A 15,593-nucleotide genomic window follows, 5' to 3' on the forward strand; every position below is an offset into this window, starting at 1 on the left:
TAATTGCACTTTTGCCAGTTACGTAGATTATTGCACTTTTGCTGGTTTCGTAGATAATTGCACATTTGCTGATAGGTTTCACTGCGAGTGAACTTTTATTTTCCTTGGTGGGCCTGCTTTGCGCTGATGGCGGCTGGCAGCTCGCTTATGTGAAACATTTACTTTTCAGTTTATATGGCAAGAAAAGTCCAGTTAGTTATGTGAAACTGTTTTACTTTTCATTTTCAATTTATGTGGCAAGAAAACTTCAGTTAGGAGTTTACAATGCTAATTGCTCTAGCTCGAGCAAACGCGAGACTCATTGCATTGCAAATGCTTGTTTTTTTGTCTCGCACGTTTGCTCTGTTTCTTCATTTAGTTGTGCTTTCATTTTCTCGTTCTTTCTTTTTCACTTTTTCTGCCCCATCCGCCTTCTCTCCTGAGGCCTAGTTATCAATGGAACAACAGGTGCAGTGGCACCGCGGCCCAGAGACCTACAGACCTCACTCAGCTCTAATTACTGCTCTGTTTTCCTACCAAAATTCCATTAAACTATTTTCCTTTCTTACTCCAGGGCCACAACACTGTTACGATGCCACTTGTCCTCTCCATCTTTACTCCCATCTTCCTCTTTCCTTTCACCCTCCAGTCAGTCCCAAATGATATTTTTATTATGATGTTTTGAACTTTACAATCTAATGCCCAAAGTTTATTTCTGATAAAGGTTTGTATGATAATTGTATATGTTTTAAGATAGAGGAAGAAGGTAAATGGAAGTGCTTTAGTTAAATGCTTGGTCACTGGAATTATATGGCTGAAAAAGACAGGGTTGCCCAATTTATGTGACAAGAAAAGTCCAGTTATGAATGTAGAATGCCAATAGCTCTTACACAAGAAAATGCATGTGGGTCCATTTAAATAAAGTATGTATAAAGAGAATTAGTAACAGGAGATATAAGATACCTTTATAAGCGTAGGTGGAAAGGCATCTTCCAGCCCCACTGTTAAGCCTGTTCATGAGAGGCTTGTTTTCAAATGGCAAGATTTAAGTGATGCTGCCTTTTCATCACGCATCTGTGTGAGAATTTGTTTGAAACTATCAAAGTTATAATCTGGATGTGCTTCAGGTAATATTTGCTTAAACATGGTGACTGTTTGGTTATCATGGGCAATGTTATTAATGTCGTCTATTGCAGATTATAATGTCTTTTTACCCTTTATAATCCCCCACAATGGGGCAATTGTTGCATATAAAATAAGCAGCTTTCCATTATACTCCAATGTACTTCAGGATAATAGAACATAAAAATAGGATTTGCCGAAAAGTCATGCCAGTCCCAACCGCACAGACCCCTTGTTATTTTCAATGTATCCTGAACATTTTCTGTCCCGTTGGTGTCCTATTTTACGTAGTAGGCAGTTCCAAACATGTGCTTTTCGATAAAAATATATGTATGTTGTTAGCGGATCAACCTGCGGTACATAAAGTAACATTTCACTGGTGTAAGTGAAGTGATTTCTGTAAAGGTCTTTCACTCTAGTAGTCACCTAGGGCTGTGGTAGATAGGCTCGCACATCAGCTCCACCAGGCATGTGATTAAGGGCACTACCCCCTGTACCCCGGACTGGCTTGAAGTTTCTTGGAATCACCATGAGTCACAGGAATATGTTCATTGTGATTTATAGAAGTGAAAACATTACAGCCCTAAAAAAGGTCAGAAGCACATCTTAGTTGTGCTTCAATACTTTTAAATGGGCAGAGTCAATTTAAAATATTCAAAAATGATCTCGTGGAGCTGCTTCAGTCAGAGCCATCTCCTTAACAGGAAATATTCAAGTTTTCCTAACTAGGCCAGTGTATCTCCATCCTGCAGCTGTAATCATTGCGGTAGTCCTCTTTAGTTTTCATTTCCACCCTCTGAGAATTGTCACTGTCTTCTGCTCTGTAGTCTTGCCCTGGGCGCAGGATGCTCCATTCATGTCACAAGCAATTACCCATAGTTAAAAACCATCCCCAGGGAGCACCCATTAAGTGCACTACCGTCTCCTCGTGCTGAGAATTTTATCCAGTTTCCTACAGGTGCTATCAAGGAAGAAGGGAATTAAAATGCATTCCTAAATACAGACACAGCTCCCGAATCCATAATGTAATATCTGTATGCATGTCTGCATGAGCCCGAAAAATCTCTCATTTAGATAAGCACACGTTTGAGATCCGTGTGTAACCTGCAGGTCACAGGAATGCATCCTCGTCTGGCCTATTTAATTGATCCCTGCAAAGATCTGAGTCCCTTTTGAGTAGTTACATCTATTATTTGTGTTACTACAATATCTTAAAACTGCCATACCATGACTGGTACTCTGTTGTAATGTATTCCCTTGTAATAGATCTGTAGCTTAGGACTTATGGTCTTCAAACTGTCCTTTTATCCTAGAGGTGAAGAGTGTCACAAAGAACACGCATGGTGCGCATGCGTAAAAATGACATGCCTGCAGCGTCGTAGTGGTTTTTTTTGTGTTTCCTATTCAATTCAACTTGCTGCACAGCATCGTTATAAACTAATAGCAAAGCTAATTGATCCCAGTGCATCTGTGTGATTTTTTTTGCCTCTCACAGGAAGCAGAAAGTTCAGAGTGTTATAGGGTACAGTTTAAATGGTGAGAAACCAGGTTTTATGGTCAAAACAGGAAATAGTACTTGTGATGCCTCCACCACACCTGAGATCCCTCTGTTATGCTTTCCCCTACTTGCTTTAAAAATAAGAAATGGTATTTCTCAACTTCTTTTCCCTCTTTCTTTCCGGATCCAACATGGAACGGATAATATAAAGATAAATCGAGAGCTTGTGTCATTTTCTTGAATTTCAACAGTGGATGTTTGAAAGCCCGACTTCTGAGGTCTGAGAAACATGTTCTAGGTTCGAGAAAACAAACTTCGTAGCATTGTAATGTTGTAAACAGATACACTGCGGCCACTAGATTTGGGAACGCTGCGGGTGAATAAGACCGCGCGGCGTTTTTCCCCTTTTTTTCCGATATTTAGTCACTCTGACACTTTGATGGAGATAATATTCGATGACTACCTAACGATATGATTATTGTGAATATATGAAGTACAGTAAGCCCTGATGAAGTCCTTAATGAGAGATACTTCTCAGAGGATGAAACACGTGTTGGCTGTTCTTATGGAGGATATCTGAACATTATAAATAGGCTGTTCCTTTGGAGGATTTCTGAACAGTACTAATAAAACTTGGACCTTGATACAAACACAAGTTTGGTTGATAATTTACGAAGAAGACTGGACATACGTACAACGTCTAACTCTGTTCTGTTTTTATACCACGAGTGCTACGACTTTTGTTTGTATACTAGTTATTACTATTATCACCCAGCTCGAAAAGTTTCAGCTACAAAGTTGAAAGCTTTTGTGTATGCCAAAAGGTTAATATCTTCTGTTGATTGTGGAAGTGTTGTTACAATTTAGCGATTGTATCAGTGGCTTGATGTTGACATGATAGACTTAAGTGTCCTGTGTATAATTACAAGCCCAGTTCATTCACAATGGACCTTGTTACATTTCCAAGAAAAGCAAGGAAGATTTTGTGGAAGGTTAACTTTTTCCTCTTTCTAGGTTTCCTTTTCCATTTCATGTCATCAGTTTATTTCAGAAACTTGAATAAAAATGCCTACATTAGTGTTTTCTTATTTCATTAAAGATCAGACACACCTAGCTATAAACTTTTAAGTACAAAAGTCGACGTTTTGGGTAGTCACGGATGTCTTGTTCTAATTAGAACTTGGGTTAAAGTTTTGGGATAGTCTATAGAACGGTAGAAGTTCGTGGATTAGTGTCACTAAGAGAAAGCTGTCTTGTAGCAGAATGCCTTTTGTAAGCATAACAAAAACCTACAGTGGATTTCTACACCTGCCCACAGTTTACCTTTGTGTTGGCTTTTATGTGTGTGCCTCTTACTCAGTGGCTTGCCTTCCTTTGTGTTCGTCCCTCCTGTGAGGATAGCCTCTTTGCCATCCTTTTGCATGGCTAATTTGTATTCTTCCACTGCGCACGTTCGGGGACCTGCTTTTTTTCTTTTTGGGTAATTGCTCCATCGGGGCGCATGTTTTCCTGTTCTCTCACTTGTTTGCCCCCCAACAGCTGCCAAAAACCCACTCCCCATGTTCAGTATAGCTCCCTCGCTCATGTGCTTCTCTCGCGCTCTCATGTTTTTCACCCCCAGCAAACTCAAAGCCACCCTCCCTTCCTCCATTTTGCTCTCTCTTTCTCTCTTGTATGTTTCTCTCCCTGCCCCCAGAGTTGCTCTCTCCCTTGTGTATCGCTTTTCCCCACCTCCTGAAACCAGCTTTATTTTTATCACCCCATCCACACTCACTTTTTCCTCCACCCGCTACCCCATTCCCCCCTGATAGTCATTTTTTTCTTTTTAATATATATTTGAATTTTTGGGTAGGCCAGACATAAAATTGCTGTGTTTTTGCATTCTTTAAATGTATTTCTTAACCTTCTCATTTGACGTGCAGAATCTGTACTTTTTTTTTTAATAAAAAGGGCACCCGTGTCAATTATTAGGTGCGGGCATGCGTCATCATGCATGCTTGTGACACTACAAAATTACGCAGTTAGCAGTCACTTCTTTGTGCCTTTTTTATGATCTTTTGTTTATTCCACGCACCACCTGAAACAAATGCTTTTTGCCGATGCTGCACAGCATCGACACACCGCATTGACAAAGCTAGTATGTCCAAAAAATGGCTGTGCAAATAGTTGTTTACATTTCGCCTACTAGACAGCACATTCGCAGTGTGTTGCAAGACTGTTTAGCTTATAGTTGCCCTGAAACCTGCCCATTGCTTAACATTGGTTGGCTTCTCTATCACTCTCAGTTGCTTGCTTCTTATTCGTTAGCATGTGTGGGCTTCCTTCACTTTCTTGTGTTTGCCATTCTGTTAGAGCATGGGTACTCGCAAACATTTTCCCAGGGGCCACAAAGTTTGGTCTGTGGTGTGACCGAGGGCCGCATTGATGCTAGCAGCATGCCGATCAAAGGGAGGAGGGGGCTCTGGGTGGGGAGGGTTTGTAGCGTTAGGGTGGCGATAGGGGGCAGCAAAGCATATAGATCTAGTGGCTGAATCGCACAATGTGAAACCAGAAAACCTGGCATTAATCCCAGCTTCCGCACTTTACCAAACTGTGTGATCCGAGGCAATTGTTTTATTTCATGTTCCCTTCTTTTTCTTCATTATTGTATGCAGGAGGACCTCACAATGCAGGACTTTGGTATGTGCGCTGTGCAAACTTTTCTCCTGTGTTTGATTTAATAAAGTTGTTCATGTATAATAGCAAATCAGGCCAATCAAAGAGTGCAGATAACAACTGACTTGCCTCTTAGTTCACTATTGGCAGTGTTATCAAGGTGGGGGTAAGAATGAATGTTGGGGGTGGAGGAAAAAATGAAAGTTTCAGAATTTATGTTTGAAATCTCTTGTTTAAAAAAATACTTCTCCATGCACTGATATAATCTTATGTACTTAGATTAAATGGTTCTGTGTGTAAATGAAATACACTTTTGGGATTTTTAGGAACACTTAGTTGTAGACATTTGCTGCAAGATTTCTTAAAGAATGAAAGTGTTCCTGCAGTTAAAGCGGTGCAGGACAAATTCCTTACTTCCTTTCTTTATCTTCAGTCATGTTTAAATAATGTGTCCCCTGTTAAATCGAGTAATCAGCAGCCTAGTGCTACTGCTGCCCTGGGGGCCGCATGTAAAGGTCAAAAGGGCCACATGCGGCCCCCGGGCCGTACTTTGAGTATCACTGTGTTAGAGCATGCGTGCATTACTGTGTCCTTCCACTGCTTGCTTTTAAAGGCACTTTTACTTTTTCGTCTAAGCACTCCATTAGAGTGCATGTTTTCTCCATATGTCTCACTACTGTGCTTTTATCGCCTATCTCTTGCCTGTGTGCTTCTCCCCCACACACCCTTTGTAATGTGCTTGTCCTCGTCTCCCTCTTTGCTTTTTCACCAATGTGCTTTTACCCCATCCCAGCTCCAAATATTCTCTCCCACTCCCACCACAATGTTCTTCCTCTCACACATTTGCTCCCTCTTGCGCCATCAATGTTGCTTCAGTCTGTCTTCCTGCATCGTCCGTGTTGCTTCCAGCCCCAAGTTTTGCCTTGACCCCACTTTCTTCCTTACTTTACCCCCTTCTGTTTTGCTCTTCCTCCTGCTTTTCAAATAGAAAATATATATTTAGAATCTTTAATTGCCGGTTAAAAAAAAAAAAAAAAAAAAAAATGGCACTTGCTTGCTTGGTGTGCACTCCAGAATATGACACAATTGTTTTTTTATTTTTAATGTAACCAGGCTGCACTGCATTGGATACATACACCATAATTAACAAACATTGACAAACCCAATAGGTTGAAAAGGGGGCTATCTTTTACATTGGGAATGTCTGATTCTTTTTTAGGTTGAGCATAGCAGCGCACAAGTGCTGCTTTGCTGATGTGTTGGTATGTATCTGGCCTTTTCACCACGCCCACCGCAAGCCCATCACTAGCTCTCGTTCATGGGCTTGCATTTAAAAAATCCTTTGTTTTTGTTGGTAAATGCTTCATGTTTGTCCCTTCTAGGGTCAGTTTTGTTACTGCCTTGCCCTCCAACACTGTTACATAGATAACTGCACTTTTGCCAATAACTTTGACTGTGAGCGAACTTCTTTTTCCTTTTGTGTCTCTTCTGTGCTCCCACGACGCTCCAAACCGGCTCGCTTTTGTCAACTGTTTTACTTTTTATTTTCAGTTTGTGTTTCAAGAAAAGCCCAGTTAGGCATTTACAACGCTAATAGCTCTAACTCGAGCAAACGCAAGACCCATTGTATTGTAAATGCTTGTTGCGTATGAGGCTGCTTATGTGGAGAAAGGGCTTTCTGTTGTGTCTGTGTTGGGCCCTTGTACACCTTGGTTACAGATGTTGCTCGACCTTATCATATGAAAATTACCATACGGGAGTCATTTAGCTGGAAACGTGGTATAAGCTACCATATGGAATTTATTTTAGGTGAATAGCTCTGGTTAAATGTGCTTGAAAATAAGTGTGGATGTGCTAAAATAAAGTGCTAAAACAGATTAAGGCGGTGAAAGAGAGTGGATGGACTAAATAAAACATTTCTGTTCCGGTAGGAGATGTAATGCGAAAGAATGGCCATGCTTGGTTATTAGGAGAGGAAGATGTTTTTTTATTTTTTTTATAAATGTGGCTGTTTGCCTTTTCTGTTAAGTAGCATTTTTTTTCTTTTTGTTGACATCAGTGTGGATATCATTTGCAAATAGCATTGCGATTATTTACAATGTGTAAAGACACCACAATTATTAATTACAGTATCCTTAAAACGCACACACTTCTCTGGTAGTGCTGAAAACATCAAACAGATCACTATTAAACAAGGTTTTAAATAAAAATCGAAGGCTGTGAAGTCTTCAAGAGGCCAAAGTTTAATTTGTGGAACAAGAAACCTCCATCTGATCTCAACATTCACCTTTTCAAATATCGTGATCCAGGGCATATTACTTAATCTTCACCCTTTCAAATATCGTGATCCAGGGCATATTACTTAATCTTCACCTTTCAAATATCGTGATCCAGGGCATATTACTTAATCTTCACCTTTCAAATATCGTGATCCAGGGCATATTACTTAATCTTCACCCTTTCAAATATCGTGATCCAGGGCATATTACTTAATCTTCACCCTTTCAAATATCGTGATCCAGGGCATATTACTTAATCTTCACCCTTTCAAATATCGTGATCCAGGGCATATTACTTAATCTTCACCCTTTCAAATATCGTGATCCAGGGCATATTACTTAATCTTCACCCTTTCAAATATCGTGATCCAGGGCATATTACTTAATCTTCACCCTTTCAAATATCGTGATCTAGGGCATATTACTTAATCTTCACCCTTTCAAATATCGTGATCTAGGGCATATTACTTAAACACATTTACTAGTAAGCACTCATACAGCTGGTAAAATTTTCACTGACTACCTTATGCATGTATTATCTCTATTAAAATACCTCTAACAATATATATCGTTGGAATTGAGTCACTAATTACACAGTTGTAAGTCCAGTTACCCAATCAATTCATTGAACAAATTTATTATGTAGTTTCATATAGTGCACTTCATGTCCAAATGACAGTCTTCTTGAGCCTTGTAGTATAAATAGATACTAATCAATGAATATCCATCCACGTCACATCAGTAATTCAGTGTCCAGTGAATTCTGTATTCCACGTAACACAAGCTAACAATTAAGTGTCCATTGAATTATCTGTTCCATGTAACAACAGCCAAGTCAGCAAAATATAAGATAAATTTAAAACTGTACAGATTTAAATTGTGTTTTTGAAAAGCATGTGATTGTCACCCGCATAACACCGCATGGTCACTGCAATTGGTTACATAAGTGAAGAGCAATAAATAATTAATATTGTGTGTTGTATGTTATTGTAGCCCTGATGAAGTTGAAAGGGAGACTTTCCCTGATGAAACATGTGTTGGCTGTTGTTACGTGGTTACAAGGTAGTTTGTGATAATTTTACCAGCTGTATGAGTGCTTACTAGTAAATGTGTATATGTTTTCAGCAACTTGTCTTGCTGGATTACAGGGTGTTTTTGGAGGTATTCACCCTGGCAAAGCACCACTCAGGTTAGTGAACATAGAATTTAGGCAGTAGGCGCCATACTACTCCGAGAAAACTTCCACTATCTAATCTTGGGCATATTACTTAAACTTCACCCTTTCAAATATTGTGATCCAGGGCATATTACTTAATCTTCACCTTTTCAAATATCGTGATTCTGGGCTTATTACTTAATCTCCTTGCAAGGGTATAGACAGGGTAACCATCGCTAATATCATTTACAAGACAGTATTTTTCTTGTACTTAAAAACAATGTGATGTTATACTGTTATGAATTCTCGTATGTAGTTCAACCGATAAATATCATTACACCAGTAGCAATTCTTCTGGGGCACTGCGAGTGGCTATCAACTGACATATGATTAGGTGGAGGGGCAGAAAGCCTACAGGTCTCTGGAATTTGGCAATGTCTGCCCCCTTCCTCTCCCAGTTGTCTCGTTTTGTTTTCTAGTAAATAGCCCAAATGCATGTATGCGGAAAATGAAATTCAGCAAAGGTTTAGGTTTTACTATATTGTGATACTCAGAAGGGTGCTGAGCGCCTTTCTCCTCGCTTAGTTGATAGCCTTCGCTCTACCATCTACCTTTCATTTTGAAAGTCATAGCATCAGTGATATAAAGGAGTGTTTGCAGTATACTTCGTGAAACTTCACCTGCCCCCATGCTTCTGTCTGCTTGCCTGTTTATTAGTGGATGTTTCATAAATATGACTGGGGGAAAGATGTTAGCCCTTTGGGTCATCTCTCCTCAGAAAAGAAGGACTTGGCCACTTATGGAAAGAAAAACATGTAAATGCATATTGGCCTCATTTCTACATATGTGTTGTGAGAATAGTCGTAAGGGGGAGAGTGGAGGTATGATAAAATAGATTTTGTTTGTCCTGAGCTGGATGGTGGCGTCCTTACAGTGTCAGTTTTTAAGTTTTTGCAGAGTTCCTCCACCTCCATGATGATTGGCTCACAGGGAACACGCAAAAAAGTTTCAATGACCTCTATAATCTCTCTGGAGTAAGATCAGTTTCTAACACCTACTCCTCTGTGGAGCAAATTACAGCTGATATCGTCTACTCTACGCCGCTATGTTCATATGGCAGTATTTTTGGAGGGGGTGCATGATACATCAGAAAGTACTCTTCAGGTGACTCATCCGCACATGCCTACTCATGCTCAGCGGTGCCTCATGCGGAACCAAAAAGAGGATACATTGTTATTGACGAGGCCTCTGAGACATCGGACCATTCATTTAGAAAATAAGTGCTGTAGGTCCACTATTTCTCCGTATTCCCTGCTATTGTACAAGTACTAGTTTCAGGATGTTTGTCTAAGTGTTCCTTACAGTGTCTGTCCAAATCAATACTGACCATTTCAAAGGGCGCCATTGAAGCTTTTAAAGTTTTGCGCATCATTGGCACTTGTGGAATGGGAGCATTGGCATCGCTTCAGAGCCTGGGGATCGTTCAGGTGTAGAACATATCACTCGCAGCCAGGGCGGAGGTGCTGCCTACTTACTCTCACAGGACCTTCACTAGAGGAGGCCGGGCCCCATCACTTTAAAGGGCCTTGTGCTACAGAAAATGTTAAATATATATATATATACACACATGCACACGACTGTCCTGGTCTTTGATGCTCATGCGCCTAAAGCTACTTCATGGCTTTTGGGGAGAACAACAGTTTTTTTTTCTTAATGAAAGCCAAACCAATGCAAAGTTTGGAACCAATGAGATGGTACTCCAGAGGTTCAAGTGACTGCTCTGTTAGTACCGGAGTTCTTTCATGCTTTCATATAATTTGTACTGTCAAAGCAACAGTAGAGTACACTGTTTGTTGGTAGTATTTCCACTGTGAAATCGTCACTATTGCCATTTTTATTCAATTATTGATATTGTGCTGAAAAGGATATGCTTTCATATTTTTAAGGTTAGCATTATTTTAAACTTTAAGTAATAGCACCATGAACTATTGCCACATTTTTTATTGCGGTTCTAGGGAGCCTTTTAAGCATTTTCTGAATACACACATAGCTGTACATGTCAGAGAGAAAACCCTTTGTATTTTGTTGTATTATGTGCGGGTGGTTGTGTCTCCCTTGTAGTACAAAGGTAAAATATGTATTTGCATAAAATAGCACTTTAAAATATGCTGTTGATTATTCTTTCAGTGGATATCCTTTTACAGTTAATTGGTACTGTTTGTTACTGAATTAAAGAAATAGATACCCTTAAGTAATCGTGTTAAAACGATGCAACTAATTAGCTGATTTTCATAGTTATATAGTTATCACTGGAGATAGACAGCAAGAACCCTGATGTAGGAGCTGTGGTGGAGGGCGAGTGCAGGAGACCAGGTATTTTAATTTGAGGGGCGTCCTAATGAGTTGGTATCGCCTACACATTTGTTATTGGTGGGCGTATGAAAAAAATCATCTTGAGCGTGAACCTCAACCAGGTACAGCTTATTGTGGATCAATCATGATTCTCCTCATCTGCGCCATTCATTAGTGGTAGAAAGGGAGACGGGATATTAAAAGTAAGGATGTAGAGTGACCCGTAAACACCATAAAATTGTGGAACTGCCGCCATCCACACCTTTAGACAGTTTTTCCACGGTGAGATTGTGGGTGTTTCTGTGACTACTCAAGTTATGCCTTTGTGCAGGATGCTTGTTCATCCTTCGATTGAAAGACATTCACATTACGATTGCAGAGCTGTCTGCAATTAGATGCACCAGTCATCTATCCACGATTTGAAGATACTTTTCAAGTTTTTCAGGGACTTTTATTTTGATGGGGAATAAACTTTTTAGATCAGTTCAGCAAGTTGGATGTCCTGTGCTGTCGAGCACAGGCCTTTCTTAAAATGTTAGTGGTACTCACAAAGGGCTGATCTTTTGCCCTTGTAAGAGTCAGTTTGCTCACCAGTTGGTTTTCCTTTTAGAGTTTAAGGGTCTGATTATGAACTTGGCGGATGGGATACTCGTCACAAACGTGACGGATATCCCGTCCGCCATATTTCGAGTTCCTTTATATCCTGTGGAACTTGTAAAGGGATATCCGTCATTTTTGTTACGAGTATCCCATCCGCCAAGGTTGTAATCAGGCCCTAAATGTGAAAGTAGCAACATCTGTTGAAGAAAAAGCTTTTTTATTTTCAACACTTCTGTTTCTTATTTCCTCAGCATTTACCACATCAGGAGCAGCTGGACATAGCAAGAGACCAGAGAATACAATGAATTGAGAAAGAAGAATCCGGCATTCCAAAAAAAATATTTATGACCGCACTTTGAAAAAAGGCTTGAAAAAACGTGTCCACTAAATTGTCGCCTGGCGGTGAGGATTTCCAGTGAAGATGGGGAGAAAAAAGATCCAGATACAGCGGATCACAGATGAGCGGAACCGACAGGTCAGGAAACCGAGCCTGCGTGGCTGATTTGTTATTCAATTGAAGTTGATGTTACACACCGTAATGCTGTGTTATCAGGCAGGATTCGGGCTCAATGCTGCATCATCCTGCCATTTCCATAGTGATGTAGTCTTTCAGAACCTAATGTTTTGGGAAATACGTCCAATAGAAATTGAATCAGCAGCTTTGAGGTTGAAGTAGTTTTGAAAGGTTCAGTTTTTGCAGTAATGTAGCTAGTGTGTGTGCACAGTGTGTTTTGGATGAAAGTGCAATCAGGCTGTACTTTCAGACCTCTCCTCATGGAAGCATTTCATCTTTTCACGTGCTCTCTTGATCCGATTCCGTAATGACAGTTGTTTAGAGTAATTTGTATTGCTGCTTTTATCTCCGCTGATGCCCTAGTCAACTCTGCTAACCTCGTCTCCGTTGCATCAGTCTTTCCCTCTAAACCCTTGTCAGCTTGTCCTGTGAAACACCTCTCTGTCATCCACCAGTATTTTCAAACAATTCACCTAATTTCTCAGTTAACTTGTCACGGTACTGTCAAATATACTTCAGGACATCTCCACATTTCTACAAGTGGCATCATCAGGTTGCCATTTTCTGCTTCTACCGGTGTCAAGCCCCACTCACTACTACCATTACCCCTCTTCCTCCTCTCTAATGTATTTCTGTCTTATCTAGACAGCAACTTCCTACCTCTTTTGTGGCATTTGTCAAGAGCTTATTATGCTCCCGTACCAGATTTCCCTCCATCATTGAAGATGTAATGTATTGTCTGACTTTGATCTGCTGATAATGTTTTGGATTAATGCAGTTTTCTTAACCTTGTGACTTCTGAGGACCACTCCCTAGGCTGAATCACTACTGGAAGACACCCAGTAACAGAGACCTCTCCCCAGGCTGAATCACTACTGGAGACACCCAGTAACAGAGACCTCTCCCCAGGCTGAATCACTACTGGTAGACACCCAGTAACAGAGACCTCTCCCCAGGCTGAATCACTACTGGAAGACACCCAGTAACAGAGACCTCTCCCCAGGCTGAATCACTACTGGAGACACCCAGTAACAGAGACCTCTCCCCAGGCTGAATCACTACTGGAAGACACCCAGTAACAGAGACCTCTCCCCAGGCTGAATCACTACTGGAAGACACCCAGTAACAGAGACCTCTCCCCAGGCTGAATCACTACTGGAGACACCCAGTAACAGAGACCTCTCCCCAGGCTGAATCACTACTGGAAGACACCCAGTAACAGAGACCTCTCCCCAGGCTGAATCACTACTGGAAGACACCCAGTATCAGAGACCTCTCCCCAGGCTGAATCACTACTGGAAGACACCCAGTATCAGAGACCTCTCCCCAGGCTGAATCACTACTGGAAGACACCCAGTAACAGAGACCTCTCCCCAGGCTGAATCACTACTGGAAGACACCCAGTATCAGAGACCTCTCCCCAGGCTGAATCACTACTGGAAGACACCCAGTATCAGAGACCTCTCCCCAGGCTGAATCACTACTGGAAGACACCCAGTAACAGAGACCTCTCCCCAGGCTGAATCACTACTGAAGACACCCAGTAACAGAGACCTCTCCCCAGGCTGAATCACTACTAGAAGTTAGCCAGAACCAGGGACACCCAGCCTAAGCAATTTAAAGTTGTGAACCTTAAAACAATACAAAGAAATACAGAAACAAATGTAGATAAAATAGATACACATATTATGAAATATTTTATTTGTTACAAACAAAATATGTAAATAAATATTTTATTTTAATTGTAATGTTGTAGCTTTTCAGAATGTGTTTTTATTTATAATAGATGAAGTGGTATCCTGAACTCTAGCATATTGCTTTCTCTTTTTTACTCCTAATGTCCGCTCTGTTTGTCTTTGCATACTACTGAGGCCACTAACTATCCACACTGGAATCTGTTTACTCTACGTGTGTTGTGCCTACAAATGTAGAAAGGGGACCAAGCTTGTTAGTCTACAGTTTTATATTGCTTCTCGTTCACAGAGCATTCTAAAATTTTTAATTTTACATTTTTCTTTGTGTATGCTTTATTACTCTTCCATTAATATTTCATTTTGAATACAGTTGAAGACTGTCGGGGGTCCGCAGATCGTAGGTTAAGAATTGCTGTTTGAATTTAAGTCTTGTACAAATTGATAGAAAACAAAATCCACAGTAGCGCCAATCACGATTATCACGCAGAGAAAATCCAGACTTCAAAAATGAGATGACTGCTACAGTACTGTTTTTTTAGCATTACTTTAGAACTATGAAGGACCCAAGACAAGGAACTGGAACGCCGTGTCTGTAAGCACAGCAGTATTGTCTTTGTTCCAGATCTTCCTTTCCATCTTGTTGTCACTGAAAACTAAATAAATGGGCCAGGCAGATGCCATGTTCTTTTAGCAAAGATTATTTCTTAACAGTCAGTGTTTTTTTATTTCCTAATGTAAGCAGATTTATAACATCATAAAATCGATAAATAACCTATATTACTTGCATTTTAAAGCCCATCTTTACATTGTTAATTTAACATTTGGAGAAACCTAATCTAAATATGAAGCAGGATTTCTTGGGAAAACCACACACTAAAGATACATAAACAAGACCTCATGATGTAAAAGCTGAGAAACATAAATAAATTAATGATGTGTGACTACTGCCCACTCTTCAAATTTAGGTGAGATTCTAGCCTTTTGGTATTTGAAATTTCAGTCTGTAGCCATCTGCATAAGCTAATTGATACAGCCACAAACATTGGCCCTACCACAGGGGGTTTGTGAATAAATGAGTCTTTTAGGTTTTCCCATTCTATTTTTGATGTTTATTATATCCAATTCTGATCCAAATTATGCATGCAATCCAGATGTGATTATTTCCAGAAAACAGCTGATGAAAACCTTGTGCTTTTATTGACCTGTGTTCACAGCTGGGTTTGCGTGTTATCGCTACATCCCATTGATTACAATTACATTCACTGTTTTGTAGTCAGTCTTCACATCATAATCACAGAATCTTACTCAATATTCAATTTATGTATCATTCTGTTTATTTAGGTGAGTGAAACGTACATGTAGTCAGCCCGGCACATCTCTGCATGCGTGAATTCATGGGGGAACCCTTCGTCATAGGGCAATTCTTAACATTTCTTGATTCTTCAGTTTCTTTTACTGGCACCTTTTGGCTTCTGTGCCTGAATGACTCCTTCCAAGCAACCGTACGACACTGATTTTATGTTATACATCTTTAGTGTGAGAAGCTTGAGCGGTGTCGAAGCACATACTCTTCCAACGTTACCCACCAGCAGATACAAATAAAATCCGAGAGGCATTTCTAAAACCTTCCCTTTCGCTTCTGGCTCCGAGCCCAGCCAAAAGGGTGCCTTCAACTTCTTCCTAAATCTTATCATAGTCTGTTCCTTACACAATCCCAGTGAGATATCCTTCCTCAAAGAAGCCT

The 15,593-nt window shown here is 40.3% G+C and overlaps 1 protein-coding gene across 8 annotated transcripts in view; it reads left to right on the forward strand.

Moving 5' to 3' along the window:
* Positions 1–15,593, forward strand: part of MEF2D (myocyte enhancer factor 2D) — a 383,277-nt gene that overhangs the window by 228,414 nt on the left and 139,270 nt on the right. For 7 of the 8 annotated variants that reach the window (XM_069218042.1, XM_069218035.1, XM_069218039.1 and 4 more), the window contains one exon: positions 11,893–12,116. In XM_069218042.1, coding sequence (XP_069074143.1) covers positions 12,063–12,116 — 54 coding nt within the window. In that variant the 5' untranslated portion in view covers positions 11,893–12,062. Of the gene's footprint in view, positions 1–11,892; positions 12,117–14,729; positions 14,815–15,593 lie in introns of those variants that run through there. The other variant, XM_069218040.1, reaches the window with a different exon arrangement.

This window comes from Pleurodeles waltl, chromosome 12 (genome assembly GCF_031143425.1).
Source record: "Pleurodeles waltl isolate 20211129_DDA chromosome 12, aPleWal1.hap1.20221129, whole genome shotgun sequence".
Classification (NCBI taxonomy): Eukaryota; Metazoa; Chordata; class Amphibia; order Caudata; family Salamandridae; genus Pleurodeles; species Pleurodeles waltl.